The 27,485-nt window shown below is 38.4% G+C and overlaps 1 protein-coding gene across 1 annotated transcript in view; it reads left to right on the forward strand.

Annotated features, from left to right (window-relative positions):
- The window catches only part of CEP192 (centrosomal protein 192), a 72,504-nt gene extending 45,141 nt beyond the window's left edge, over positions 1-27,363 (forward strand). The window contains exons 30-44 of the mRNA XM_069853247.1: positions 381-641; positions 842-960; positions 2,287-2,396; positions 6,886-7,027; positions 9,830-10,002; positions 10,360-10,483; positions 13,923-14,028; positions 15,470-15,674; positions 17,269-17,348; positions 18,241-18,336; positions 19,898-20,017; positions 22,687-22,808; positions 23,661-23,784; positions 24,224-24,282; positions 26,881-27,363. Of these exons, the coding sequence (XP_069709348.1) occupies positions 381-641; positions 842-960; positions 2,287-2,396; positions 6,886-7,027; positions 9,830-10,002; positions 10,360-10,483; positions 13,923-14,028; positions 15,470-15,674; positions 17,269-17,348; positions 18,241-18,336; positions 19,898-20,017; positions 22,687-22,808; positions 23,661-23,784; positions 24,224-24,282; positions 26,881-27,019 (1,980 nt within the window). The 3' untranslated portion in view covers positions 27,020-27,363. The remainder of the gene's footprint in view (positions 1-380; positions 642-841; positions 961-2,286; positions 2,397-6,885; positions 7,028-9,829; positions 10,003-10,359; positions 10,484-13,922; positions 14,029-15,469; positions 15,675-17,268; positions 17,349-18,240; positions 18,337-19,897; positions 20,018-22,686; positions 22,809-23,660; positions 23,785-24,223; positions 24,283-26,880) is intronic.
- Positions 27,364-27,485: the final 122 nt, after the last annotated feature.

The following is a 27,485-nucleotide window of genomic DNA, read 5'->3' on the forward strand; positions in this document are numbered from 1 at the left end:
AGACTTTATGTGCACTAAGTTTAACAATTTGAGCATTAGCCTCAGTTTTGTGTGCACTTTTTCCCCTTGTGAAAGAAGAAATATTTTTATGTGCTGTGTTAAAGGTAGCCCAAGATTCTAACTCTAGAGCTGTCAAAAAAAAAAGTGACTTCTCTTGTTTTGTAGGTAGAGCTTGAATTAATTTTCAGTAAAATATGAAAAACGTTGAGTAAACTTAGGTTTTTTTATTTTATGCGAAGTTTTTTCAGTTCACATTTTAAGCATTTTCATTTGTCTTATTGCAGCTCTGTATGTAGTTGCACAGAAGTTTAAGTAAGACATTTCTTTCATTTGAAATACTTTTTTTTTGATTATTTTTTTCCTTCCCACTCCCCCCTCAGATACCGCTCTCTGGATATGGAGGAAAAAGCAATATAATCTTAGAAAATATTCAACAACTGTCAGGTACTTATATGGTAACACTGGATGGATTATTGCATGCAGGATCAAGGAAAGCTTCCTTCCGCATAAGAAATACAGGTTCTCGGGCTGCCTATGTTAAAGCACTGTGCTTTGCAAACATACAGACAAAAACAATTATGGATCCTCGGGTGATGATGGTATCTCCAGAAAAGTTTGTACTGAGAGAAGGAACACAAGAAGTAAGTATACTTGATTCTGAGCAAGTTTTATTGAATCAAATTAAAATCCATGTCATTAGTGAGAATGTGTCTGTCCAGTTCTTTATTCAAAATTTCGCGTGTTATATACTGTTTCATTTGTATTGCAGTAACTTTTTGACTCATACTCTAGCAGTTCTAACAAGATTTTTTTTCTTTGTTTTGTCTATTTATTTTATCAGGTGATTACTATAACATGGACTCCAATAGAAAAGGAAAAGAACTTGCATAAAGTAAACGAATTGTTATCAACAGTGTGTTTTTTTTGTGGAGATGAAATTTCTAGGCAGCAATATCGTAGGTAAGGGGTACTGTGCTATTGTAACACGGATAGATGCTTAATAAAAAGTTAACACTAGAGGCGTATGTACTGTGAGTATGGTTTTATCGTGCTTCCAAAAACAGTGAGAACAAACCAAAAGACATTGATATTGAGAGGTCTGCTTAGTCTTACATCTGGTAGGTTGTTTGTTGGGGGTTTGGTTTGTTTATTTGTGGTTTAGTTTACGTACCATAGCTACAATGCTTGTTACTGTTTTTTGTATGAACTCTTTTGTCTGAGGCAACACTCACTATCATTGAATCCTTCTCAAAGGGCAGAAACACTTAGGTAAAAGCTTTGATCTACTGATCAACAGAAAGCACATTGAGAAACTTGATGCATTGACATAGGTAGTGTTGGAAACTTTTTCTGAGTGAAATTACTTGCCACTCAATTTATTAATCAGAGATTATGGCATTTGGTTCTTGATTGTGGTAGTCTAACTGGTTGTTTCTTGGTGGGAGCTTCTCTGAAGTCTTGTTTGATAATTTGAGAGATGGCAATTTCTTAGAGTGACTGAGTAGTGTAAGCGGATCAAACCCTGTTCTGTAATTGTGTACCAGAACGAGAACAGGATTTGGGACTTAAGGGCAGGAATGTGAAATGAGTAATCTGCCTTGACTGCCAACTTGTAGCTCAAGTTCTTTACTCCAAAAATATATGTAGTCAGCCTGGTAAGTAGCTTAGACCTGAGAGTTAGTAGTGCTGAGGTATTCTTTCCACCTCCATGGCTCTTACTCTACTGGAGTGCCAGGTTTCCTCTTATTGACCTGTACCTTCCCATTTTTGACAGGACTATTTATATCCTAATGCCTCCTAGTCTTTTTTGTCCTGTTGGCAGTAATGCTTCTTGGATTCATGTTCCCGCTGTTGGCTGGCACCTGCTGCCACTCTGCCATTGACTAGTCAATTTGTCCCTTCAAAAGGCTTTCGCTCATGACTAAAATAACATTCTCCTGCTTCTTATGGTGCTTGAAAAATCACTCAGATGCCTGATATACTTACCAGAAATCTTAGTAGATGCGACTGACAGCAGAGAACAAGTATATTGGAAAGACAAGTGTATCATAGCCATTATTCCAGTGTTTCCTTTTAATGTGCAGCAATAAAGCAGGTGTTCCTTTAATCATTTTAAGATCCTGAAAAGATTTCAGTTTTAAACAAATGCTCACGGCTTTGACCCTTGTGTATTTGAGAAATGATCAAGTTAAAATTATGCTGGATGTTTGCCAATCTTATCAACCTTTTCAAACTGTTGTTTCCAATACTTTGTGTAATTTAATGACTCTTCTTTCTTTTTAACAGAGCTATGATGCATAAACCTGAGGTAGAAAAACACATAATCCCAGAAGACAGCTTATTGAGAAACGTTGTATTTGATGAAGAATTTAGAGGGGAACAGCTTGTGACGGAAGGTAAGCCTATGACTAGTTAAAAGACAAATGTAATACTTGTTTTGGGGTGGAAAAAATGTTATTTTAGGCTTGAATTATAGGGTTTTGTTCTGCTGTTTCTTTTTTGATGTATGTAGTAGCAAGATTCTCAGTTGGGACAAAGGGCTGTGGATGTGGTATTCTTGGACTTCAGTAAAGCTTTTGACACAGTTTCTCACAGCGTTCTGCTTACCAAACCGTCAGCCTCTGTCCTGGACAGGCAAACGCTCTCCTGGATGGAAAACTGGTTGGATGGCCGGGCCCAGAGGGTGGTGGGAAATGGAGTTAACTCCAGCTGGAAGCCAGTTACAAGTGGGGTTCCCTAGGGCTCAGTGCTGGGTCCAGCCCTGTTCAATGTCTTTATCAATGACCTGGATGAAGGCATCGAGTGTACCCTTAGCAAGTTTGCAGACGACACTAAGCTGGGTGGAAGTGTCGATCTGCTGGAGGGTCGGGAGGCTCCAAAGGGATCTGAACAGGCTGGACCGCTGGGCTGAGACCAACGGCATGAGGTTTAACAAGGCCAAATGGGGGGTCCTTCACTTGGGGCACAACAACCCTGTGCAGCTACAGACTAGGAGAAGTTTGTCTAGAAAGCTGGCTGGAGGAGAGGGACCTGGGGGTGTTGGTTGACAGCGACTGAACATGAGCCAGCAGTGGCCCAGGTGGCCAAGAAGGTCAATGGCATCTTGGCTTGTATCAGAAAAGGAAAGGCATGACCAGCAGGGCCAGGGAGGTTCTCCCTCTGTACTCGGCACTGGTGAGACCGCTCCTCGAATCCTGTGTTCAGTTCTGGGCCCCTCACCACAAGAAGGATGTTGAGGTTCTGGAGCGAGTCCAGAGAAGAGCAACGAAGCTGGTGAAGGGGCTGGAGAACAAGAGGAGCGGCTGAGAGAGCTGGGGGTGTTTAGCCTGGAGAAGAGGAGGCTGAGGGGAGACCTTCTTGCTCTTTATAACTACCTGAAAGGAGGTTGTGGAGAGGAGGGAGCTGGTCTCTTCTCCCAAGGGACAGGGGACAGGACGAGAGGGAATGGCCTCAGACTCCGCCAGGGGAGGTTCACGCTGGACATCAGGAAAAAATTTTTCACAGAAAGGGTCACTGGGCACTGGAACAGGCTGCCCAGGGTTGATTCACCTTCCCTGGAGATTTTTAAAAGATGGGTGGATGAGGTGCTAAGGGACATGGTTTAGTGGTTGATAGGAATGGTTGGACTCGATAATCCAGTGGGTCGCGTCCAATCTGGTGGTTCTGTCAAACTTGCGTTTTGTTCAATGTCTATCTACTTAAACACTTTACTGCACTTGTCTCTTAGCAAAATGAACCCCTAGTCTAGGAATTTCATAGCATTAAAAATTCTCTGTGTAATTTAGAGGGTATTTGTCTTATCACTAATGATTAAGGAAGATGCAGTTTCTGTTTCACAAATGTATCTTGTGTTTGAAAACTGAGGCAGACAGCTTTGCTGACAATAAAATATTTAATTCCCTTCCCAAGTTAAATAACTGTGTGGGTTTTTTTTTTATTTCTGTTCGTGTTAGCGAAGAACTTATTAAAAGAAAATGCAGTATGTTGCAAAAGTTTCCTTTAACTTCCCCCACAACCCTAAACCACCAAAAATCCCAAACAAACCAATCTTCCTGCCAAACAGTACAAACCCTTTAAGTGTCATGAGTTTACTTGCCCAACCATATTTCCTGAGCTTGTTCTATTCACATGTGGAAAGATTTTACTGTTCGAACACTACTACACCGGAATAAATGTTGTAGTCTGATCCTTTCCCTGCTAATTGTATTGTATCTTTAGGAAAAGTAGACATTCATCATTCATCTGGGTTGAGATGAAATCCTAGTGTGGGTAAAATACTTGGGTTCTGGAGTATGCTCTGAAGTTGTTACGCCAGTGTTAAAGCGTAGATATTCTTGATTATCTCTTACTGCATTATTACTAGAGTTATGCTAATAGTACCTTATTTTTTTTCTTTCTGTAGAAAATAAGGCCTGCCTCTTGCATCTTAATGTTTTTCTGTCTCTTTTTTGAGAGCCTACATCCCTGAATTTGTGACCCTGTTTGGTCACAATTATTTTAATTGCTCAAACTTATTTATCTTGGACAGAAATATCTTTGCCCTCTTATGTCCTACTTTCTGTACTCAAATTCGAGGTTAAGACTGTTGTTATAAAAAACCTTGGAGACAGACTTGTAAACACTGCAAATGTGCCTTCAAGGAGGGGTGCTGTGGAAGAGTAGCTCTCAGATCAACTAGGTTATTCTTACTCGTTTTAGCAATGATACAAACTTCAAGCCCTTCCTTATCTTCTTGTTACCCAGGGATGTCTGCTGTGAATAGTACAATCCCATTTTGCACAGCTTAGTGTTCACTGACTTTTCAGTGGGAGTATCCACTGGCTTTTCTGGTTACATGTTTTCGTAAGGTTCTTTGCTGGAATTAACAACAGTGCCTATAATTAAGAAATCTAGGGTTTGGGGTTTTTTTTTCTTTTCTGTGGAATTCTGACTTTTAGGTGAAAAGTAGGTTATTTTTTCAACATCTAAATGCTTTCTTGCTTTTTGGCCTTTTAAATGAAAGGCTGCTGAAGAGTTTATGCTGACAAAAAGCTCAAGGAATAGAATGTCGTAGCGATAAGGACTGCTTTTATTGTAAAGTTGGGTCCCTAGACTGTTTTCGTCTCCATTCCTCATTGCATTAATCCACAGAGGTATCTGAAAAACCTGTTAAGAAATTGCATACTAATGTTAGTGTTTGAAGTGATGTGGCACCAGTTTTTCACCAGTGTGCTCGCTTGATGCATCAGCATGGTATGGTCCAGAGCCAGCAGCTGGAGGGATCAACATTGTACACCTGTATGTTTCCAGTAATGGGCCTTCATCCTGATAAGCCAGAGAGGGAAACAGGATGAGATCATTTATGCTGTTTGTGTGAGTGCTGGGTGTTTGTCCTGATCTGTGTGTGTGAACATGTGCTTAGCCATGGCTGGTCTGACTTGTAGCCGCCTCACCTCTATCACACCGCCAGATTCAGCTGCTCCCTAACATTAAGGTGTCTTGCTGCACTAACTGAACATCTTTTACCTACTGATCTAATATGTTTCTAGTTGCTAAAGGTATGCTTCAAGTACTAATAGAACAGAGACAGTAGTTGCTGATACTTAATGTCTAGCAGCTTTTTATTCTAAAGCAGTCTGAAAGTTTTGTAACTTCTGTACTTGGGTTGTCAAAACAAGTTTAGTTTGCAAAGTGCATTAGTATCCTGTCCACATATAGGTGTAGTGTTAATGAAGAGGAAAGCAATTCTGCTCAAATAATCTTTGTAAGAGCCTCTCATGCGTTTCTAGGTGTCATATGAAGTACTTCACTGCATTTTATAGGACCTAAGCCTCTGTATAAAATTATTTGTTCTGATTGGGAAGATTATACCATCGTGCTGTTTGTATGCTGTGTCTGTGACACTGGTGGGTCTGGAGCTGTGTGCACTGTGGCTTTGGCATTTGAAGTTATCTTAGTGACACTAATGATATGTGCACTAACTGTTAACGATATTTTAAGTTGGTCAAAATGAGATAGGCTGCAAGAGTTAAATATTTTAATGAGAAGTTTGAAAATCATCATTTCCTTAACTAAATGGAGTTTGAGGGGGGACTAAAGGAAACTTACAATAATGGTCATCCTAAGGGAATAACATCTTTCCATATGACATTTGTTATATATATGACACATTCTGCTAGACTTTTTTTTATGAGACTTAGCTTTAAGTTTCTAGATGCATGTAAATTCTAACTGAAAATGCTTCTACAACAGATGTTGCTTTGTCCAATCTGTAGCTGAGTTGTAGAGGCTATATCCAAATATTAGTAATTCTCCCTAGTATCTACTACAGGGCAGTGAAAACAAGGGAATAATGTATCCTGCATGAGAAGCGTTCTCTTCTTCATTATGTCTATTCAACATGAAATGACTCAAAGCAAGGAAGAAAACTTTGACTTGATTATTAAAGGTTTTAATGAAACATTTTATTATTTTTAAATCATACTCTGGTGTTCCTGGCCTTTTGGATATTTAAAGGTGTAATGAATTAAATAATGAAGTATTAGATTGAATAGACGGAATAATGGAAAAATAGCTTCTTAAGTTGAATCCCTGTCTGTGAAGCCTTACGACTGTGTTAGTCTTCTTTGTAAGACACCTTTAATTTGGCACAGAATCAGTCTATTATGTGTCGGTTTGTATAAAGGTGGAAAATACCTATCTTAAGCTTGAAATTGGTGTGTATTTTGTTTTGCTACCTCTTGTTTTAATGTGCCTGATAACTGAACTTGCACTAAGTCAGTTTTTGAATGATCTAAGATATCTTAGCTAACAGATTATTAACTAGGTCTGTAACCTGACTCTGTTGTGTAATTTCTGAGTGTTATAGGTTTGTTCTTATTAGAATTGATTTATTACTCTTTTTAGTATGTGATATCCCACGGGGAACAAATGATATCCACCTCTTCTATGTAAGCATGCACAAGGTTATCCTTTCTGTGACTGGATGTTCTACTGCTGATCAGGATAGATTTCAACAGTCTACTGAAGATCATTTGGAATCTAACAGGTAATGCAACACATGTATTTCTAAACCTTGCTTAAACTGGCTTCCTCTGCAACTGCTGGTGTGCATTTCCTGCCAGCATGCTGTCCTGCGCTGGGCTGTGCTCAGCACCCCTCCCAGGTGTGCAACAGGTAACCCAGCACCGGCTGGCAGGGATACCACAGTTATTGCTTGCTGAGCAACTCTTCCTGCCAGCCTTGCTAGAAAACCACCTCCTGTGAAAGAGATATACACAAGATGGTCCTGATTTCTGCTTCATAAGATATGACACAAGGCTGTTAAGTAGTTACTGATATTGCACATGAGTCAGGGGAGCTGCATGCAAGCACTGTTCCAAGCCACTCACTATGCACTTGAGTTTCACGCTACCCCTTGGAATGTGCTGTCTTCCTGGATGAGGATGTGTGTTCTCCAAAAGTCTGAGGAAATGTCCTCTCAAGCTCTCAACCTGATCTTATAGTTAGAAATAAGTTTAATGCCTGAAACCTCAGCTTTATGTAACTATCAAATAATGCTGAACTGAAGTGCATCTCATTTAATATCATGAAGATTTTAATGTCACATTAAATTTGACGTGCTTTACAAGCGAATGAGCTGTCTTTGAGACTGGCTCCAAAGAATAGGTAGCTCTTCTCACCGTTTTTCTCTGTATAGTCTGTTTAAACTGTTATGATAACTTTTAAACTATTCCTTCAACTGACATCTTCCACTTTATCTGCAATTTCCCATTCTTCACCTGAAAAAATGTTTGGTTTTTTCCGTAGTTAATTCCAAATTGCATTTGTTGTTGTTGCAGTTTAGTAATAGGACTCAACCCCTTCGCTACTTGTAATGAATTTTTCATGTCTGTGATGGAAATAGAGATATATTAGGAAGGCTTTATGGTCTTTCCCATGTGCAGCCCATGTACTAGCCTTTCCATGCAATGTGTGCTGTACTCTTCAAAAGAATCATCAGTGCTGAGGCTACCTGCTCCTCCATTACTCCTGCTAATGAAGTGCTGCTTTACTGAGAGGATTTCTCTGGAGGACTGGCAGAGACCTGGTTTTTAAATGAACCTGTCATTTTTATTGATACAGGTGGCTGTAGCCTTTTGCAGCCCTGAAAAGGGAAAGAAACATCCAGATGCTATATCAGCCCTATTAATAAGATAGTATAGCATAAAAACAAAATAAAGATGGGTTAACATTAATATTGTAAAGGATATATTTACACAGGTTATTTCTTGAGTCTTCATGGTTTTTTCTTCTCAGAATCCTGTTACAAAGGCGATGAAAGGGTCACACCTAGACCTGTTGTGTTTTAACGTCTACCTATGTAGATGTCTTGGTATTAGTTGTACCTGTTGATCTCCAGATGCTGAACACTTTCGGACATTTGACAGATCTATCGACTACCAGGGTGTTTGCCAGGCATAGTGGGATTGCAAAGTTAGAGGCTGGAAACCTCTGCAGCAGCAAGCAGGGCATTTCTTCTATTTGGTGGTTGTGTCATTAGTTTGTTTTTTCCATTCAATTGTCTCATCAGCTCTAGATTTGAGTTTGTTAACCTTGCTAAGCATCATGAGTATCTTCATTTTCTGAGTAGACTCTAATTCTTAGAAGACATCTGAGTGTGTTAACGGCTAATCTGACTGTTAGGAAATTCCGTGTCAGGGAGTTATGCGATCAGTTGCCTTCCTGGTTCTTAAGGGATGAATTCTCACAGGTATTAGTTCAGCTGTCCTGAACTGAGTCAGGATTATCAGAAGTATTAAAAGTAGAACTAGAAATAATAGGAAGAAGAGTTGTATGTTTGCACAATGTTACATGAAGCCAAAGCTTTCTGGTTTTCCTTTAATTGTTGATTCCTGCTTGCATTATAATATTTAAGATCAAACTTGTTGTGACTTAAGCTTTTTAACTTAAGAAGATATGTTGAATCCTAAAATAACAGCTTGCTGCCTTTCGTATATAAGCTTATGTGCCATGTATTTTGCAAGTGAAGGTGTGAAATGGTAGGGCATGAAGATGACGAAGGGCTGGGAGCATCAGTCTTACAAGGAGATACTGAGAGCCGGGTTTGTTTATTTTCAAACAGAAGAGAAGGCTTGAGCAGGTGGAAGCGGGGGAGGGCCTTTTATCAGTGTATATAAATACCTGCTAGGGGAATGAAGAACAGGAAGCCAGAGTCTCCCTAGTGGTATCCAGTGACAGGACAAGAGGCAATGAGCACAAACTGAAATGCAAGGAGCTTGATTTAAATGTGAGGAAAAAAGCCCTTTTTTTTTCCTGGTGAGATGGTCAGATGGTTGCCCAGGTGGCACAGGTTGCCCAGGGAGGTTGTGAAGTCTGCTTCTCTTCTGGAGAGAAATCTGAAACTGAACTGGACAATGTTCCGAGTGACCTACTGTAGCTGACCCTGCTTTGAGCTGGGGTGTTGGACTAGGTGATCTTCAGAAGTTCCTCCTGACCTCCAATATTCTGTGATTCTGTCAAGCACAGTTTGCATAGCCTTATTTCTCTTTTATACCTTCTTAATCTGAATAAAATACGTTTAGAGTAAGCATTTTTACTTCACTATCACCTGACGCTAATTGTTTGTTTTAGTACCTTCTGTTTTAAATGGTACCTTCCACTTCTAAATGTTGTTGTGAAAAATCTGTTTCACGATACGGCCAGTGAATTAATTTTTTCTTAACAGTGGAGAATAGAATTAAATTGAAGACACAGGTAAAGCACATTGTATTTCAATATTAATATTTGAGAAGTAATTCCTTTTAAGTTGTTTTTTTATTACTTTGGCTTCATGCAATCTTACTTTCAGATTTGAGAACTCTGTCAGGCATATCAATGCAAGTTTGGATGTTCTTCCTGTTAAAGGACCTCAGGGTCCTCCCTTACCTGTAAAAACTGATGATCTGGTTCAGAATACTTCAGTCACTCAACAGACTTGGGCTGTGAAACCTGAATGCTTGACTTTGGCATCTCCTTCTGTTAGTAAGTATTTTATGAAGTGAATAAATTAACCATTCAAGTATTAAAGTAACTGTACTGCATACTCTATTTGTAATCATTTTGTGTTTGTAAATGTGGCTTGGCCAGTAATCTTCCTGCAGTAGTGTTATATCCAAACAGTAAACTTGGTTTGAACACACTTTTGATTCAATTGTCAGAGTAGTGTGTTCTGTGTGTGTATACATAATAATATGCACTGCATACCTTAAAGATTTTAAAGCATCATGAAAGTGAAAATAGGGCAGGAAGTGCTTTATTTTAATTGGTGTGTCTCTGATCTTGGGTACTTCTGTGTTTTTTTGTACATGTTAGCATCTTATACCTTTATTTGTATTACAGGTGGAACAGCGGATACTGGACACGTACAAATTGTCAACAATTCTAATAGGATGTTGGCGTTTGAGCTTTCATGGCCAGCTCACTGCCTTACTATAACCCCACAACATGGAGTTATTGAACCAGAGTAAGTTTGTTGGTTTTTTGGGGTTTTTTTTTTCAGAGATTTCCATTACATGTGGAAGTGTGGTGAGGGTTTAGAGGAATTTATTTTCAGTTAGTTTAGGAATTTAGTTAATATAGGAATTACAGTCTTAATTAGTTTTTTGGAACTTATGTTAGTTTGTTTGGACTATACTCTCGAACTGACTTTTACTTAGTTCTAGAATATAGTGTTTCTGTCAGATACCATGCAAATCTAGCTTTTATGCTTTAGGACCTTATCCTTCTATAGTTCTGTATAGGAGAAATGTTCTTCTGCCACCTACAAAGTTACCTGGAAGCCAGGAGATTTCTGTGCCTGGAAATACTATTATTCTTCCATAGTTTTCCAGGAGCTGGATGATCAATAAAGCTGAAATTTAAAAAATCTCCTTTCACAATCATTATTTGTTTAAAAATGACCTGTGTGTTTAAAAAGAAAAGGACTTCTCTCTCCCCCCCAGCAAAATAACAAACCATGAATTATCAGTTCTTACAGAATGCTTCTCCGCTGAGGACTTGATGTGAACTGGCAATACACACTTGAGGCCCAGAAGGGCAACCGTGTCCTGGGCTGCATCAAAACAAGTGTGGCCAGCAGGTGGAGGGAGGTAATTCTGCCCCTCTGTTCCTCTCTTGTGAGACGTCATCTGGAGTCCTGTTTCCAGTTCTGGAATCCTCAACATAAGAAGGATATGGAGCTGTTGGAATGGGTCCAGAGGAGGCTACAAAGATTATCAGAGAGCACCTCCTATACGAGGACAGGCTGAGAAAGTTGGGGCTGTTCAGTCTGGAGAAGAAAAGGCTTCAAGACTTCATAGTGACCTTCCAGTACCCAAAGGGGACTACAAGAAACCTAGGGAGGGACTGTTCACAAAGGCTTGTAGTGATAGGACTAGGGGCAATGGGTATAAACTGGAGAGGGGCAGATTTAGACTGAAGAAATTCTTTACAGTGAGAGGGGTAAGGCACATGCACAGTTTGCTCAGGGAAGCTGTGGCTGCCCCATCCCTGGAGGTGTTCAAGGCCAGGTTGGATGGGCCTTGGGCAGCCTGGTCTAGTAGGAGGTGTCCCTGCCCATGGCGAGGGGGTTGGAAGGGACCTTAAAGATCATCCAGTTCCACCCGCCCTGCCAGACGAGGCTGCCCAAGACTATTCTATGATTCTTTTTTTCTATGACAGCATTTTCTTTTCCAAATGTGCTGATATTCATCAGAACTTGGTTGTGAATGTTGGGTTTTTTTTATATTCTGACAAAACTGTGTTTTGCCACTCTTTGGTTTCCCTGTACCTGTTGGTATAAAAAGTGGCAAACCACCATCATCTGTGTCTTAACTAGCAGTATTTTGGAACAGGAGTCATAACATCTCTGTGTGTATCAGACTTCTCGGGTATCAGTGAAGTCTTTCATAATAAAATGCTTGAAAGATCTCATCACTTCTCACTGGTGAATTTGTTTCTCTAAGATCAGTTCAGAAAGGCTTTTAAGACCCTGTCACTGAACTAATCTTGAGGAAAAGGAGGTCTCACATTCCACAAAAAAATAGGTTTTACTTTGAGTTTTATTTAGGTAGTTGCTTTAACTTTATAGATGTTTCCCTAAAGCAGATACTTTCAGTCCTACATCAGTGTGCAAGATGCAGTACGTTTAAATATTTAATTCCATACTCATGTAGATGTAAATTACTGGGTGTGGAAACTGTCATGACCAGTGAGTATAGAATAAAGAGGATTCTCTGGAAGGGCTAGTATATCCGTCACTCATTGCAGATTCAATTGGAGCTGTCTGTGGAATGAATTCTTAAAAAGACGGACTTTAAAGCTTTCTGCAAGCAATTTCCTTGCACCGCGTAATGTTAAAATGTGTTCCCTTCACTGGAAAAGAATGAGCTGTGAGAACAGGTGACTTAAGCACATCAAATTGCAGTTGTCCAGTTTTTTACTTTTGATGTCCACCTTTCTGCAGTGCGAAGAGCAGTCATCCTGTCAGGACAGGGGCCAGCCAGAATCTTTTATACTATGTGCTGTGATGGCTGGAGCTGACAGAATTCTTGAACTGATTTAGGCCAGGAAAAGAAAATCTGATTTCTCAGTGGTGATGAAGCTCCTAAGATAAAGGACTGACTTTGCCATGCTAGAGCAAGCAGACCACCCCTTATTTCACCTTGAATATACCCCTTAAGTTCCATGGAATGAGCTAAAGACAACCTCTAATCTGCCTGAATATCATACTAAAGTTTTGAGTCCCTACTGAATTGGATATTGTTCCAAGAGATTTTCTCATGGACGTGAACTGAAGCTGGCCTCTAACGTGTTTGTGTCTCTGACGGGAGTATTGGCAAGTGCTGTTAAAGGAATTGTACTTTTGGAGCAGGGACTGTTGGAATCTCCAAAGGCTTCAAAAGCTGCCTATGGAAATGGTTTGTGATAACAGATAGCATGTGTACTTAGTAAATCATGTTCTCACATACACAGCTTGTACATGAGAGAGAACCATGATTGAAAGGATTGTGAAAGCTGCTGAGATTCAAAACCTCCCACAGTTCTATAAGGAAATATCAGTATGCTGATTTAATATTTTAAGTTCTCTAACATCTGTTAGCTGAAGTTTGTAGAGATGGTCAGATTGTGACAGAGGGCTGGAACTGATTTTCCTGTGGGGACTTACCTTGTTCCTGCACTAAAATTTTCAAAAGCCAAGTGCTCTGCTAATGACATCTAAAGTGAATTCTTCAAGTGTAGCTTGTAGCAGCTGGTAACTGTTACTTCAGTGATTTTCGTATTTGCTTTTTAAATACTTCATTGTTTTCTTTGTTCCCTCCTTTATTTGAATGCCTCTTATATAGAGTATGGAATATTGTAAATCAGTTTGTATGTTCTAATTGATCATACTACCGTGCGCTGCCATAAATGCTTCAAGTGAGTTTAGACTCTTTAGCGTGCTTTACTCTACATAACTATAGAAAGCATTGATAACATTGAAAGGCTTTTTTCTTTTTCAAAGATCAGTTTTGTGTGGGAGGAAGGAAAGCAAGCTGCTTCTCTACAACTAGAATTAGTTTAAAACATTCTTGAGATGCAATTTGTGCAGTATGCTTTGTTTGAACAATACAGTTCCCTTGTTGACTAGTATTGAAGTTTGTTTTTCTGAAACAAAAGAGGACTGCTTTACTGACTGGTTGTATGTGTTAACAACAGGTAAGGTTTCCTTTTTCTGTATCCCCTTTTACAACCATCAGCAAGTTTACAGAGTGTGCTAGTGTTAAGTTTCTGACTACTGAAGCTTGATAACTCTAGATGATCTTCACTTACTGGCTATATTAAAAGTGCCTCCTTTTTCAGGGAGGGGGTTGGCTAGTGTGATCTGTTGTATATATTCATTCTAATATGAGGATCATAGTAATATTTATTTTTTCTTTTATTAGGAGCAGTACACTGGTTCTGGTCAGCCCTAATCCATCACTTGCCACAAAGCCTTCATTGATTCCTTGGCGTGGTCTGATCTATATCACTTGTGACAATGGACAAAAGGTATGTGGCTTACCTGAGAGCTGAGATTGCAGCTGTTTAGTTTACTTGGCTGGATTAGGTCTAGTGAAGTTGCTAAATCCTTTTAGGTGTGAGACAGCAGTTCTGGCAACTTCAATTATTCTCTCTAATTTGTAAAGTTCTTTTTCAAGAAAAAAAGAAAAAGAAGAAGAATATAGTTGCTGTTTTGCAAACTGAGATTCTTAGTTCATTTATCTCTGATACTATGAAATACTGTGATGTGAACACTTAGACTGAATCGCCAACAAAATTGCATCTGTACAATCCACCACTAGCTTATGCGTCATTCTCTAGAAATTACGCTTCTCTAGAAAAACTAAATATATGTATATATACATGCACACTCATGCACATATATAAAAGTAATCTATATAATATTTTAAGATAAAAGAAGTTAAAGGGGGGGTTTTGGACAGGTCTCCATAGTGCCTTTTCAGCTCCCTTAGGGTAAACTTAAGCTTCTGGCCAACAAATCTGTGATAAAAAATGTCAAGAACAGGTTTTTGCTTTTATTCATTTTAATCAGTCTTTTCCCTGATTGGATTGAGGTGTATAAATAAAAATTATGAAGCCAACCATTTCTTCTTTCATGAGTGTAAAAGCAGAAACATTCCTTGGTAATCGCTACCAAAGAAACGCCTATTTTCTTACTTTTACAGCCAATATGGTTTTTGTCTTACTTGTAACAATGCTGGAGAGAGAAATAAGACACTGAAAGGATAAAACAGCATATCTGCTTTCCTTCTTGATGGGGGAAGGTGAGGTATGATACAGAATTGGGGACTGCTTTAAAAACAGAGCAAACAAAACAGGGAAGTTGCTGGAAAGAGTGAGGTGAGAAGGAAATGGAGACTCTGCACATATTTAAATTCTTTTTTTATGATGTAATAGAAAAGGATTTAAGAGAACAAACCCACTAGGACAAAAGCAGAAAATGTAGCAAAATCGATTGAATTAAAAGAGATCTGATAGTTAATGCCTTTGCCATTTCTCTACTCCCTATCCAATTAAGCAAAAAGCATGCCAAGATTTTACTAGGATGAACTTAAGTTTTTAGAAGTACTAATAATGTAGCAGAAATGAACACAAAGCTTGTTCCGTGTAAGGCAGCCCTGAGCAGAGGATATTATAGTTGTCGATTAAATTTAACTAATTTAAATTATTTTTCCTGTTGAATTACAATGTCTAGATAGCAAATTTTCGGTAAATATTTCTGTTCTATTGAGTTAAACTTGTCCTAAAATCTTTCAACTTTGTGAACTAAAGTTAGATAAAACCTGGTGATTTAACATATGAGACTTTCTCTGTTGGAATGTAAAGCTGAACTCTTACAGCTTAAGGAAATAGAGCTGAATAATTGGGTTTATTAATATGTCAATGCTCACTGTTAAAATCTTTTTTTTTCCTCCAAATTGTGCAACAGTTTATTCAAGTGCAGATTCGAGAGGCAGTCACACCGAGTGTGTCTGGAGCACACTTTCCGGCTAGAAGGCGTGATATATTTACTCCACAGTCTGAAAATCCTACTGTTGTTGTGGCAAAACCTGTCTCAGTGCTCCCTCTAACAGGAATGGAATTAAAAAACAGAATAATTGTTTTTCCTAAAACAAGACCTGGCCAAAGCTCAGGTAATACTGGTTACTTAGGAAATGCAACATTTGTACTATCTTGTGTTCAGAATTTTTGTTTACTGTATTGCATGTCTGGGCATTTGAATGCCTTGACTTAGTGCCTTTGAGTTAGTGCACTTTGGCAGCAGACTTGTTCTCCTCGTCTGTTTGTGTCTCTAAGGTGAGAGAGAAATCTGCATGTAGCAGAGAAATAAACCTTCTTCATGAAGGTGATAGGAATGTCAGCTATGATTCTGGCTCTCCTTGTCTTGTACTTGATGTTTGAGGAGGGTGCTTTTTATAACATGATCTCAAATCCTCAGTCTGTACTTTTAGTTCCAGTAAAGCTTAAAGTTCTCCAGGCTGCTGTGTGAGTGTCATTCTGTTATGTAGGTGCTGGAATTTTTGGTACTGCTTAGTTTTCTTTTCTAGATAATGAGGATTTTTTTTTTTTAAATGATTCACTGACACTCTATTCTTACTTAACATGCTTTAGAACTTTCAAGGCTTAATTTATTTGGGTTATTTCACTACACTTACGAAAGAGGAGTATGATATAATACTCCTTTCCTTTCCTGTGTTTGTAAATGTCCCATGTAATACATATGTAGCTAAACTTCCTGAAGTTCTGCTCTAGACTGAGGTGGTCTTACAGATGTCTTGTTGGTTCATGGTAAGAGGCATATTTCAAGTTTCTCTACTCTGTACGCTTTTAAGGCTCAGCTTGACAGGGTTCTGGGCCATCTCATTTAAACTATATATCACCTAAAAGGTTGGACTAGATGATCTCTGAGGTCCCTTTCAATCTGGCCTTCTGTGAAGTTGTGCAGTATACTTACTGAATCTGTTGAAGTTGGGATTTTCTGATAATGTCTGTAGTTATTTTCCTTTCTGCAAGTCAAGCATAAGTCTCTTTATTGAAGTTTATTTTATGTATATATGCACACACATACACACACATATATAATTTTTTTTTAATTTATTTTTACATATGTATGTATACTGAGTAACAAATCCATGCTAGGATGAGGGCAGATTGGTCCTGAAGTAGAATACTGTCAGTGCTTTTCCTAAACAGTCAGATATTGTCTTGGGAAGGGAGCTGGTATATTGTGGGGCATTTTGGTATTTTTTTTGTATATTGGTATGTGATGATATCTGCCAAAGACCTGAATGCCATAAACAGACTGTTGGAGGTGAATTAGCTCTCTGCTATTTGTGATGTTCGGGATTCATAAGAAGCTAATGTACTACAGCCAGCAACGCATTCATGTAACGTGCTTTGATATGCTCCAGGTTCCTTTAGGGGATCATCTGTCATTGTTTTACAGTTATTGAGGGTGAAATTTAGGTCTCACTTTATTTCTCATAAGCATCATCAATATGATTCTTCACTAGAAGACTTCGCTTCCGAATTTCTTTTGTATAAACTTGAAAGAATTTTATGACAGTGTTCTTTGAGTTTGCTCTTGGAGTAGGCATCACAAGCACAGTTTCCATTAAACTTCTGTGGGTCTTGAAACACCATTTCTGTTTTAAACTCTTTCCACTAAAGATACTTGAACTCTTGAACTAAGGCATTTATTGTACTGATCTGATATTTCTCTTCTAGAGAGTTACGTGGAAATGGAAAATAAAGGGGATGAAAATGTGAGGTGGCTTTTGTCATCTTTTGCACCACCCTATGTTAAAGTGAGTGAATACTTGTATTGGTAGTTTTATGCAAATATCTTTTTTTTTATTATTCCTTCTCTCTCCTGCTGCTCTCCTTTATCCCTTCATCTCTTCAAGAAAGAATATATCTTTAAGCATGAAGTCAGGTACACAGTTTCTTTTTTGCCTCTGTCTCTGTCCGGAAAATGTTTTACTCCTTTACTCTCTGAAGTGCTCCCTGACTGTGAATCAGTGTTCTGTGGCACAATTTCTGGTTAACTTACCGGCTTACAGAGTTTGCTTGTGCTCAACCAGTGACATCATCCAGATTGCGTGAAGCAGTCAAGCGTACATGAAAGGTGTATGTCCCTTTTGGCTCCAGAGTGCTAGACTTGCCTTGTTTGTGCTGCTGGAATTATGCTGTGCCTGGTATCTCTGTAGGTAATTTAAGTTAGGTCAAGGACATTTGAGTTACACTGCTTTTGCCTGTGCAGCTGCAACTGTAGCTGCACCACTGGTGTTTGTAAATGCTTCCTTGTTTTGCTGGTAGTCTGAAATGATGTGATTGTCACTCTGGTTTTATGCTAGAATTATTATGGTCTGTTGTCGTGAAATAGTGACAGATGTTTATGAAGGGCTCTTAGCTGCAGCCCAGAAGACTGAGAATGCCGTGTTCCAGCCAGTGCACCACCTCTAAACTGGAAGTCAGTACTCATGGTGACTGCACAGATGTTGTAGCAGTTAAGTAGTTTTAGTCTTTATTCACTGGCTTTTAGTGAGTTCGGTATTGTTTGTTCACTTAAAAGCAGCTTGACTGGGTGTATTTTCTTCAGTTCTTTGTGAGAGTGGTGTAAGTGTGAGAGTATTGTGTGGGGTTTGTTGGGTTTTTTTTCTCCTCTGTTCTGAATCTGACTCATAACTTTATTTGCAGGATGTGGATGGAACTGGTTGTGTTTATAGGGTTACTTACTCCGCTTTCAGATGTTCCCGTGTTTCTGGTACTCTTGGAGCTCATGGAGAAGATAAGGTACACTGATATGCTTGAAATATTTATAAATGTCTGTTTATCTCAGTTGTGAAATAGGATCTTACATGAGGATATATCTGAAATAACCACTGACTTTTTGGAGCTGGTCATACTTTATCCAATAATGATAAAGTGCCGGCCTTCCAAGAGTGGGTTCTGGGGTGTTATCAGGTGGTCAGTACCTATTTACCACAGCTTCTGTGTCAGCGGAGTTGATTCATGCAAGAATTCATGCAGTCTGTAGTTTGACTTTCACATGATGTTGGTCTTGTGGTGGTTTGGGTTTATTTATAGATAAATTACCGTAGAACTTACAATTGTTTTAAATGTTTTGTAAAAATCCCCAAGAAGATTGCAAGTAATAATGGGTTCTTTTGAAACTGTTGTGAGAACTGGTTTTCCTTTCTTAGAAGCAGTCATGTCATGCTTGTTCAAGAACAATTGTCTGTTCCTGAAGTTCATTTCATCTGACTTACAGTTTTATGTCCTGGCCAGTAGAGGGTTTCATAACCACAATTATAAAGCATGTCTGAGGACATACTGAGTGGGTTTTTATGGGGCTTTTGTCCCTCACCTTCTCCCTCAATGCTACTTCAGTTGTATCTGTTCATCTTCATGAACACCTGTCTTTTAATCATTATGGATTGTTATGACTTTTCCTTAACTAAATTATCTCTATGATGAGGCAATTTGTAGTCTGTTTACAAAACGTACAAAAACTTACTCCTGTCCAGCTTCACAGTTATTTCATAGTATTGAAATTTCATATTGTTGATAACCATTTGAATTTAAACAATTGTCTTTGCTTTAGCAATCCTAGTTCAGGCCTGTTTGAATAACAGTTACATTATTGGCATGTCAGGCTGTTGGCTGGCTCTGATAAGGTACAATGCTGTCATGATTTGCTGGATTTTTTTACAGTGAGTATGATAACGTTTGGATAATTAGACATAGTTGCAGTGATGTATTTTAATCTCCTGTTACTCTCTTCCCCCAACCTCAACTCTGAAAAGAATGCAAGTTTACTCTTGGATTAACTGATACAGCACTATACAGAGACAACCCCTTGTTACACAGGGGGTCCTTAAAGATGATCAAATGCATAGCTGGCAAGTCTGCTTAAATTTCAGGCCTCTTAGTGTCTGCAGCACAGGGTGCTTACAGACTTGCGGCTGAAGGGGCACAGTTCGCAGCTTAGCTGACAGATGAAGGAAGGTATCACTGTCTTTCAGCTGCATGTATTTCCGCTCTCAGTCCCCTTTTCTTGCATTTTACTGGTAGAAATAATTGTGCAAGCACTTGCTGGCCTTGCTTAAAGCAGACTAGCTGAACTCAAATTTTGTTCAAGATTGCTTACACAATCTATTTCATCAGAACTTTCTCTCTTGTGGGCAAGGGAGGATGAGTTGTGTTCTTTTCTGCAAGATCACCTGTGTGTGCAAAGTATGTTCTGCAGTGTGTAAATTTTGTGCTGCCGTAACTGTAACTCTGTGTAGGTAAAACTGATGATTTATGGATTATTTTAACGTGCTTCTGCAAAATTTTTCTTTTGTTTTGGTAGGTTGCTGTAATATTTTTACCTAGAGATAAAGGGGATTACTCCCAGTTTTGGGACCTTGAATGTCACCCAGTTGAAAAACCTAGTCGGAAACACAAATTAAGAGTTCAGCTTTCTGGAACAGTGAGTATATAAATGCTATAAACACTGTCCTCAGCACTTTTTTTTTTTACATCTTAATACAGTACTTTGTCATATGCACTGGTGTATTCTGAAAAAACCCTTGCTTATATTTTTGTTGGACTGAACTCTACTGTTTTTCTCATGTTATAAAAATACCTTTTCATCTTGCTTGTGTGATAGTGCATTATCTTTTGCCATTTCATAAACCTTTATTTTGCTCGGTAAAAGTTAGAGACAAACTTCCTGTCTGTGGGAATTTTTTCTGTAGATGCACTTTTGTTGGTATCACATGCTAAGTGGGTTGGTTTTGTTTTTGTAAATAAATAGCAAAGTAACTGACCTTTGCTATAATACATAACTTAATGCCATACTGAAAAGGTGTTGGATCCTGCTGAGTTTGCTGAGGCAGAGGAGACTGGCTCTGGTTAATGTGACTTTTGATAGAATGAAGTGGGAAGACAGAATGAGCGCTGTTTATTTATAGCAGCACTACAAAAGAAATAAAAAATATGGAAGAGCTCAGGAAAAAAAAGTAGAAGAACAAAGTGAAGTTTGGAAAACCAGTGGCACTTACTGCTAATTTTTTTCTTGAAAAACCAAGTAACTGTGACATTGATTATGCTCTGCTTGCTGACCACTGGAAACCATAGTTAGGAGCTCAGATGTCGTCTCCAAAACTGATCCCAGAGACAAAGAAAGGAGGGATTCTATGTGTACTTTGCAGCCCCACGCTCTCAGTACTGGCCATTCAAACTTTTTTTGTTTTTTTCTTGAAGAACATTTGTTAGGCTGCTATCAGGTGTTGTTCTAAGATCATTTTGCTAAGAGTATGTATCAGCACTGTGCACAGGAACTCTTGGATTGGTGTTTTGATCCTACTGCTGGTCCCTTCTGGGTGAACCAGGGAACTAGCAAGAGCCTGCCAGAAGGCTGAGGCAGCACCTAAGTTCTGATCATTCCTTTAGCACATAGAGAGTTTAGGTCTGCATAAAGAGTCCCTGTTTGAGGGCATTACAAATGTTAAGTGCTTACCATTTTTTAATATACCTGGTTTATGTACTTCAGCTGTGTAAGCGTGTAACTTTTTAATATATCATTTTGCAACAAACTGAGCTGACTTTCTTGACACTTAACACAAAACATAGTCCTAACTATCATAGGATGCCAGGTTGGAAGAGACCTCAAGGATCATCTAGTCCAACCTTTTAGGTGACGTGTCATTTAACTGAGATGGCCTAGCACCCTGTCAAGCTGAGCTTTAAAAGTGTCCAGTGTAGAGAAGCGACTCCTGATTTCATATTATCAGCAGTACAAGTTTGGGCATCTTCTTTGGGCATCCTAGAAGCGAGAGGAGGAATAGTCTTCTTTAATTCTGTGAATAAAAAATCCAGTTTTAAAGCTAAATAAATCTCTGTGCTCCTGAGGTTGCTTTGGTACAACAGCATTCAGTTGTAAGCATTTGAACAGTGTTAACATGCTGCTTTCATTTAGAATGGGAAAACCATGTTGTGCTTCAAGATGCCCTTGTAAAGACTGCAGGAACTTCTGATAGTTTTCCTTATTCTCTTGCAGTAAATTTGCTTTATTCGTAAATTAGAGTTTGAATGATATCACTGAGACACAACACCCATAATTTTTCACTACATGGAAAATTAAAAGCTCTCGAAACTAGACACGTACAAATTCTTTCTTGTCTTTATGTATAGGTTTCTATTGTGGTTCGTGGGTTATTTGCAACTGAAAAATACTTCTTTTTTGGCTGCTGCTATTTCCGACAGACTGATGAGCAGCTCTTTCAATAGAAAAAATGCACGTCTTAAAGACAAATTGTCATAGCAGCTCTATTGAAGATGAATCCATTATTTTAATCTTCCCTGCATAAGGGAATCACCAGCTTGTCTAAAATGTCAGCACCATTTCAAAAACTGAGATCATGTTGTACGACCCTGAGTATAGGAGGTTCTTTTGGTTCTTTAACTTTGTTCAAGGTGATGTGACCCAAGGGGCTCCAAACAGTACCTGTCGAAGTTTGATAATGCAGAATTTGAAACTGGCAGTTGGGCAATGTGTTCCCTTAGGGTAAGCTGGTCTCCTTTTGTTGGAGTACACTGAACGGGGATCCTGATGGGGGTAAATACTTTGGCCTAATTTCTTAATGTAACATTTACCATATAATATATCAAATTCTGTTTCTTTGGAGAGACCTTACTTTGAGGAAGGTGCATTGCTCATAATACAAAGTTATTACAAAGTGATTCACCGTTGTGACAATTCGGACTATAATGATGACTTATATCTTCCTTCTTTCTGAGCAGTCGTTTAGCTGACTGCTGTCCTTGAGGTGTACGGGCAGAATATCTGTGGAGGAATTACTTTTTGTTTTGGCTTTTAGTAAGATCTTCGTTGCTAGCAGCCTTCTTGAGATCCCACCTGTACTACAAGCTTGTTAAATGGCTTGTGATAAACAAAGTATTCATAAGACACAGCAGCCTCTTAAAGTGTTACTCCTAAGTCATTGCTTCTGTTTCAGTGATCCAGACTCTACTGTTCCTGAAAGATTATACTTTAAATAAAAAATCTTGGATTACGTAAGAGAAACAACATACGTACTTGAATGCTTAAATACTTTTGAATGCAAAGTTTAAAGACCTCTCTATTTTTACCTATAGAGTACTATAACAGAAAATGAAACTTCAGTTGTGAAAGCTTCAGCAAGTGCCCTCACTAAAACTGAGCTTCCAGTTAAGCCAGAAATGAAGGTTGACTCTGAAGCACCTACAGTTAGAGCTGGGTATGTATAAACAAAGCTTGAAATGAATATCTGCAGCTGGGGAAAAGTGGGGAGCAGGGGACATCACACACCACAGCCACAACCTTTTTTAACCAGTAAGGCAGCTGTATGGTGGGACAGGCTGCGCAGAGAGGCTGTGCAGTCCCTGCCCTTTAGTATTTTTGATATCTGAGTGGACAAAGCCCTGAGCAGCCTGGTCTGACCTCACAGCTGACCCTGTTTGGAGCAAGAGGTTGATCTAGGGACCTCCTGAGCCTCTTCTGTCCTGAATTAGCCTATGATTCTATAAAACATGAACAGCTGCATAAAAACCCCAGACTTACCAAACCTGCTATTGGCTTTGTATTGTACTATTTCCCATGCTTTTTCTTTTCATTTGGGCTTCTAACCATGATTTGCTCTTGTAAATTTTCTGATACCAAAAGTACTGTCTTGTGTGTACTTTTTTGTCTGTTCCCCTTTTGAAGAGTGCCCAGAACTTGGAATCACTTCTGAGAAGACCGTTGTACTGCATGTCTTAACATTGCTTCCTTTAGTCTTAACCTAATTTCCAGTTCTTTCACAATAGGATGATGTGAATATGGCAGAGGAGTAAAATTTTTTGATTAAACCTGGCATCTCTGAGAACAGTCTAGTTCTCTAGTAAAGAATATGGAGAGGGTTCAGATTGAGAAAGGGTATATGAGCAAATGTATATATATTTATGTACGGAAGAGATGTTCTCTTCAGCATCTTTCCATTTTTCCTGATTTAGTCTCTGAAAATACACTTGTTACCTTAATGCATGCAATCAATGTATCCAGACCACAGAAGTAGGACATTTTAATATCTTGAATCTCTTTTTCATATCAGAGGAAATGAGATAACTCGAGGGATATATGCACCAGAAAACCTGTACACTTTTCCTCCAACTAGAGTTGGGGAATCATGCACATTAAAGGTCAACTTGCGGAATAATTCCTTTACAACACATTTGGTAAGTTTGGCAGACTTTATTTTAAATATGTTTTGTAAGTCTTTCCAACAGTTTGACTGTTTTTTTCATTCTTGACAGAAGATTGCAGTAGCGGACCTCTTAGTTCGTTAGTTTCACAAGTCAATATTGTACTTTGTAATTCTTTTATTTTGTCTGACTGAATCCCTGAGTGTATTTGTGATATATTGGCAACTGAAAAAATAATAGATTATAATTTGCATAATTTATTATTCTATTATTAATTTTTTAACCTTATTAAAATACTGAGATGTGAAGTTTTCTTAGTATTATGCACAATTGTGGGTATGCTTTATTTTTAAACCCTGAGTCTGTGTAAAGTTGTATTTTTAAGTGACCTGATTTATCTTAAGCACATCATAAATTGAATATGATAAGCTTAGATATAGTGCACTTTTAAGCATTTTGTATTAAATTGCAGCTAAAATTTCTAAGTCCCCGAGAGCCTTTCTACATCAAACATTCAAAATACTCTCTAAGGTGAGTGATGCACATGCTAACGTTCTCTCCTAGCAAAAAAATTGAACAAGTAATTCAGTAAGATAAATACCTTCTCCATATCTACAGTGCTAAAATGTAGATATAAATATCCAACCTTCTGGCTCTCGAGTCAAAGGCTGGGGGGGTGGTGATTTTTCTTGGGTTTTGGGTTTGTTTTTTTTTAATCACTAAGCTGTACTCTGTAATCTTGGTTAGAAGCAGAGTGAGCCCACACAGTTATTTCTGCATCTGCCAATTTCTTCCCTGCAAATTGTTTCTAACAGTGCTTCTGCTTTTAATGCTAAGCCTAATGCTTCATTTAACCATTTGGCATGCTGTGCACAATCAAGTCATTCCTTCCATTTATACTTTCTGCACAACAGACCAAGCAAATTGCCTTCATCATGCTTCTAATTTGACAAACCTGCAGAGCTGCATCAAAGACTCTCTGCAAATACCAGGTTTGAGCAGCCAGTGGAAATTGCCTGGTCATACCAAGTATTTCAGCATATTAGCTGCATTACAGGAATTCTCAAGTTAGTGATAACAATCCCTTAAAATAAAACCCAGTCATCTTTAGAGTTCGTTTCAACAGGTACTTGACAGTCCCGTTAGCTGTCTGTCTCTTCAAGCAGTATAGCATCCTCACTCACATCCTCATCTGTGACTGTGGGATTGTCAGGAAGACCAATGTGCGACTATTTCATTAGAAGTCATACGGCATACGTTCTCAGCGCTTAAACAGGTCCCTGTTTTAAAGACAGGGTATACAGAACAGAAATTGTGAGCAAAATCATATATATGGAACTAGATACTCTGGCTCATAATCTAGTTTTTTGTCTGCCTGGGGTATTTAGCATCTGTTATAAAGATAGGGTTGTGGTGGTGTTAATCCACAGGTATTAAAGGTATTCTTAAGGCTGCTTTTCAGTGCAACGTGTTACAATTCCACTTAGGTGTGTGTTCCAGTGTTTCTATTTAACGAGCATCTTTCTATTAACTGTGTCACACCGGGTAGCACAGAAGGGTTTTTTTTTATGGAGGCAGTGACCAACATAAAATCCATCCAAATTAAGACAACTGGATACATCTGTCTGAGGCTGTACAGCTGTAGACAAAGGTCAGGATGACGTGATTGTCACTGGAAATAAAAACATGAGCAATTTTACTGGAAGACACTTAAAATTTCAGAAATATTATTGAGGAATGCTGTAAAAGCTATTTGGTGTATTTTCTGTGAGAGATGATAAACTCCAATTGCTTTTATCCAAAGTGGAGTTAAGAAGTTTGAAATTTAGTCTACCATTTCTAAAGATTATCAACTGAATATACTGCTTTTTCTACTAACATTCTACAACCTTTTTTTTTCCCTAGTAACTTTGGCTGTTTTTTCTCTAATTGTGAATGTTGGCCTTTCCTAGCTTTTTTAGAATTCATTTACCTGAAGTCAGTGTAGCTCTCTGAAGAAGCTCTCCTGTTTATGAGCATAAAGCAAAAAAGAATTACTTGACTTGAATAGACGCTTTTTAAAAAAATGCTAAAGGAACTTCTTTAATTTTTTTTTATTCAAGCTCAGCATGAAGGAGAGTTTCAAGAAAGGCAGTGTTAACTGTTTCCATTTAAACTAGGTTAATTGGACATCCTAAAAAGTATAATGCTCAAAAGTAATTGGATAAGAAAACTGTTTTCAGAAACTTGGAGTGTTAGTCTGTAAATAAGTGTATAAAAATAAAGTACCTCTTACCTTTTTTTTTTTTTTTTTTTTTTGACAAAAGGATGTCATGCAGTAAGCGGTCTATTGCACGCTTTTCACTTTGACGGCCAAATTTGAAAGCAATCCTGCAAAACCACTTTTTTTTTTCTCATTCCAGTATGTGCCTCTTACCGTTACCTGTCTGTGGGTACTGCATATTTCCATTTGATGCCACGGAACCCAGTAGTGTGCCCCTCCGTGCTTCCAGCCTGTCACAACTGTTCACTCTAGGCTTGTGCATGTTAAGACTGCCACCCATTACATTTGATATGGTTTTATGCAATCTGAATCATTACATTTGATATGGTTTTATGCAATCTGAATAGCAGAGGAATTATATAATGTGAAAAGGTGTAATGTAAAACCTCTAAAACACTGAGTGTATTGACTTACAATGAGTCAGCAAAATATTTCTTAATGCGGAGATAATTACAAGTAATTGAAATTATTTTACTAGCTTCAAATTGGTGGAATTTCCAAAAGAATTGGAAATTTTAGTGTACTTGTCACATGATTTCTGAAGGGAAGAAATGTAGTAACTTTGTATGATTGGTAGGAAATAATGACCTTTACAATCCAAGTAGTACAATATTTTATTGCTGCTAGTTTACCCAAATAAGTTTGGGCTGCCTCTTTGTAATAGTATTGACAGTGCATCAACTATACTTAGAGCAAAGTCCCTTGCAACAATAATAGGTACTCAAATGTATAAAAATAAACCTGATGATCCAGTGCTCATCCAATTTACTATTCTGGTGAAAATCAAAACCAGACAAGAACTTCTTTATCTGGTAGGATTTACTTGTTTATTAACAATGAATATGCATGTAATTGTATTCTTGCAGATCCCATCACTACATCAACGTGCCCGTGCAGTTCAAGCCAAAGGCAGAAGGAACATTTGAAGATCTCTTCATTGTGCTGACGGCCAGACAGGGCTTGGTTAATATTCGGCTACGTGGTAAAGCTATTGCAAAAACATAGTCAGAATGGTTTTATAACTTTGTAATCATTTATAACATTTTTATGCCTTTGAAAATATTCAAGGATTTGTAACTATGTTTCCATACTAATGACCTACTTGTTTTGCCCTTTGATGCTGCTTTGATGGAAAGTTTTCTGTAAGATGAATTATGGTGCTTGTTTTACAAATCTGTTTTCATAGTAAAAACACTGAGAAATAATGTTGTATGTTTTAAAGTTATGTTCTTCTTTATGTTTCTGCACTTTTGTTGGAAAGGGAAGTTTTCTATTTTTGCATTTATTAGGAATAGCTAGATACTGGTATATTTTATTCTAGCATTGTAAATACAGAAATAAAATCTATTTGTTAACAGTTGATTCTATCTGGTTTCTGTCTTTGGTTAGAGGATGCCTTGCTGTAGGAGAGGCATCGAGCTGGCTCTTCTTGGGCAATGCTAGTTTTCTGTGGGGGCTTTTGGGAGCAGGG

The sequence above is a fragment of the Phaenicophaeus curvirostris genome, chromosome 3, assembly GCF_032191515.1.
Source record: "Phaenicophaeus curvirostris isolate KB17595 chromosome 3, BPBGC_Pcur_1.0, whole genome shotgun sequence".
Classification (NCBI taxonomy): Eukaryota; Metazoa; Chordata; class Aves; order Cuculiformes; family Cuculidae; genus Phaenicophaeus; species Phaenicophaeus curvirostris.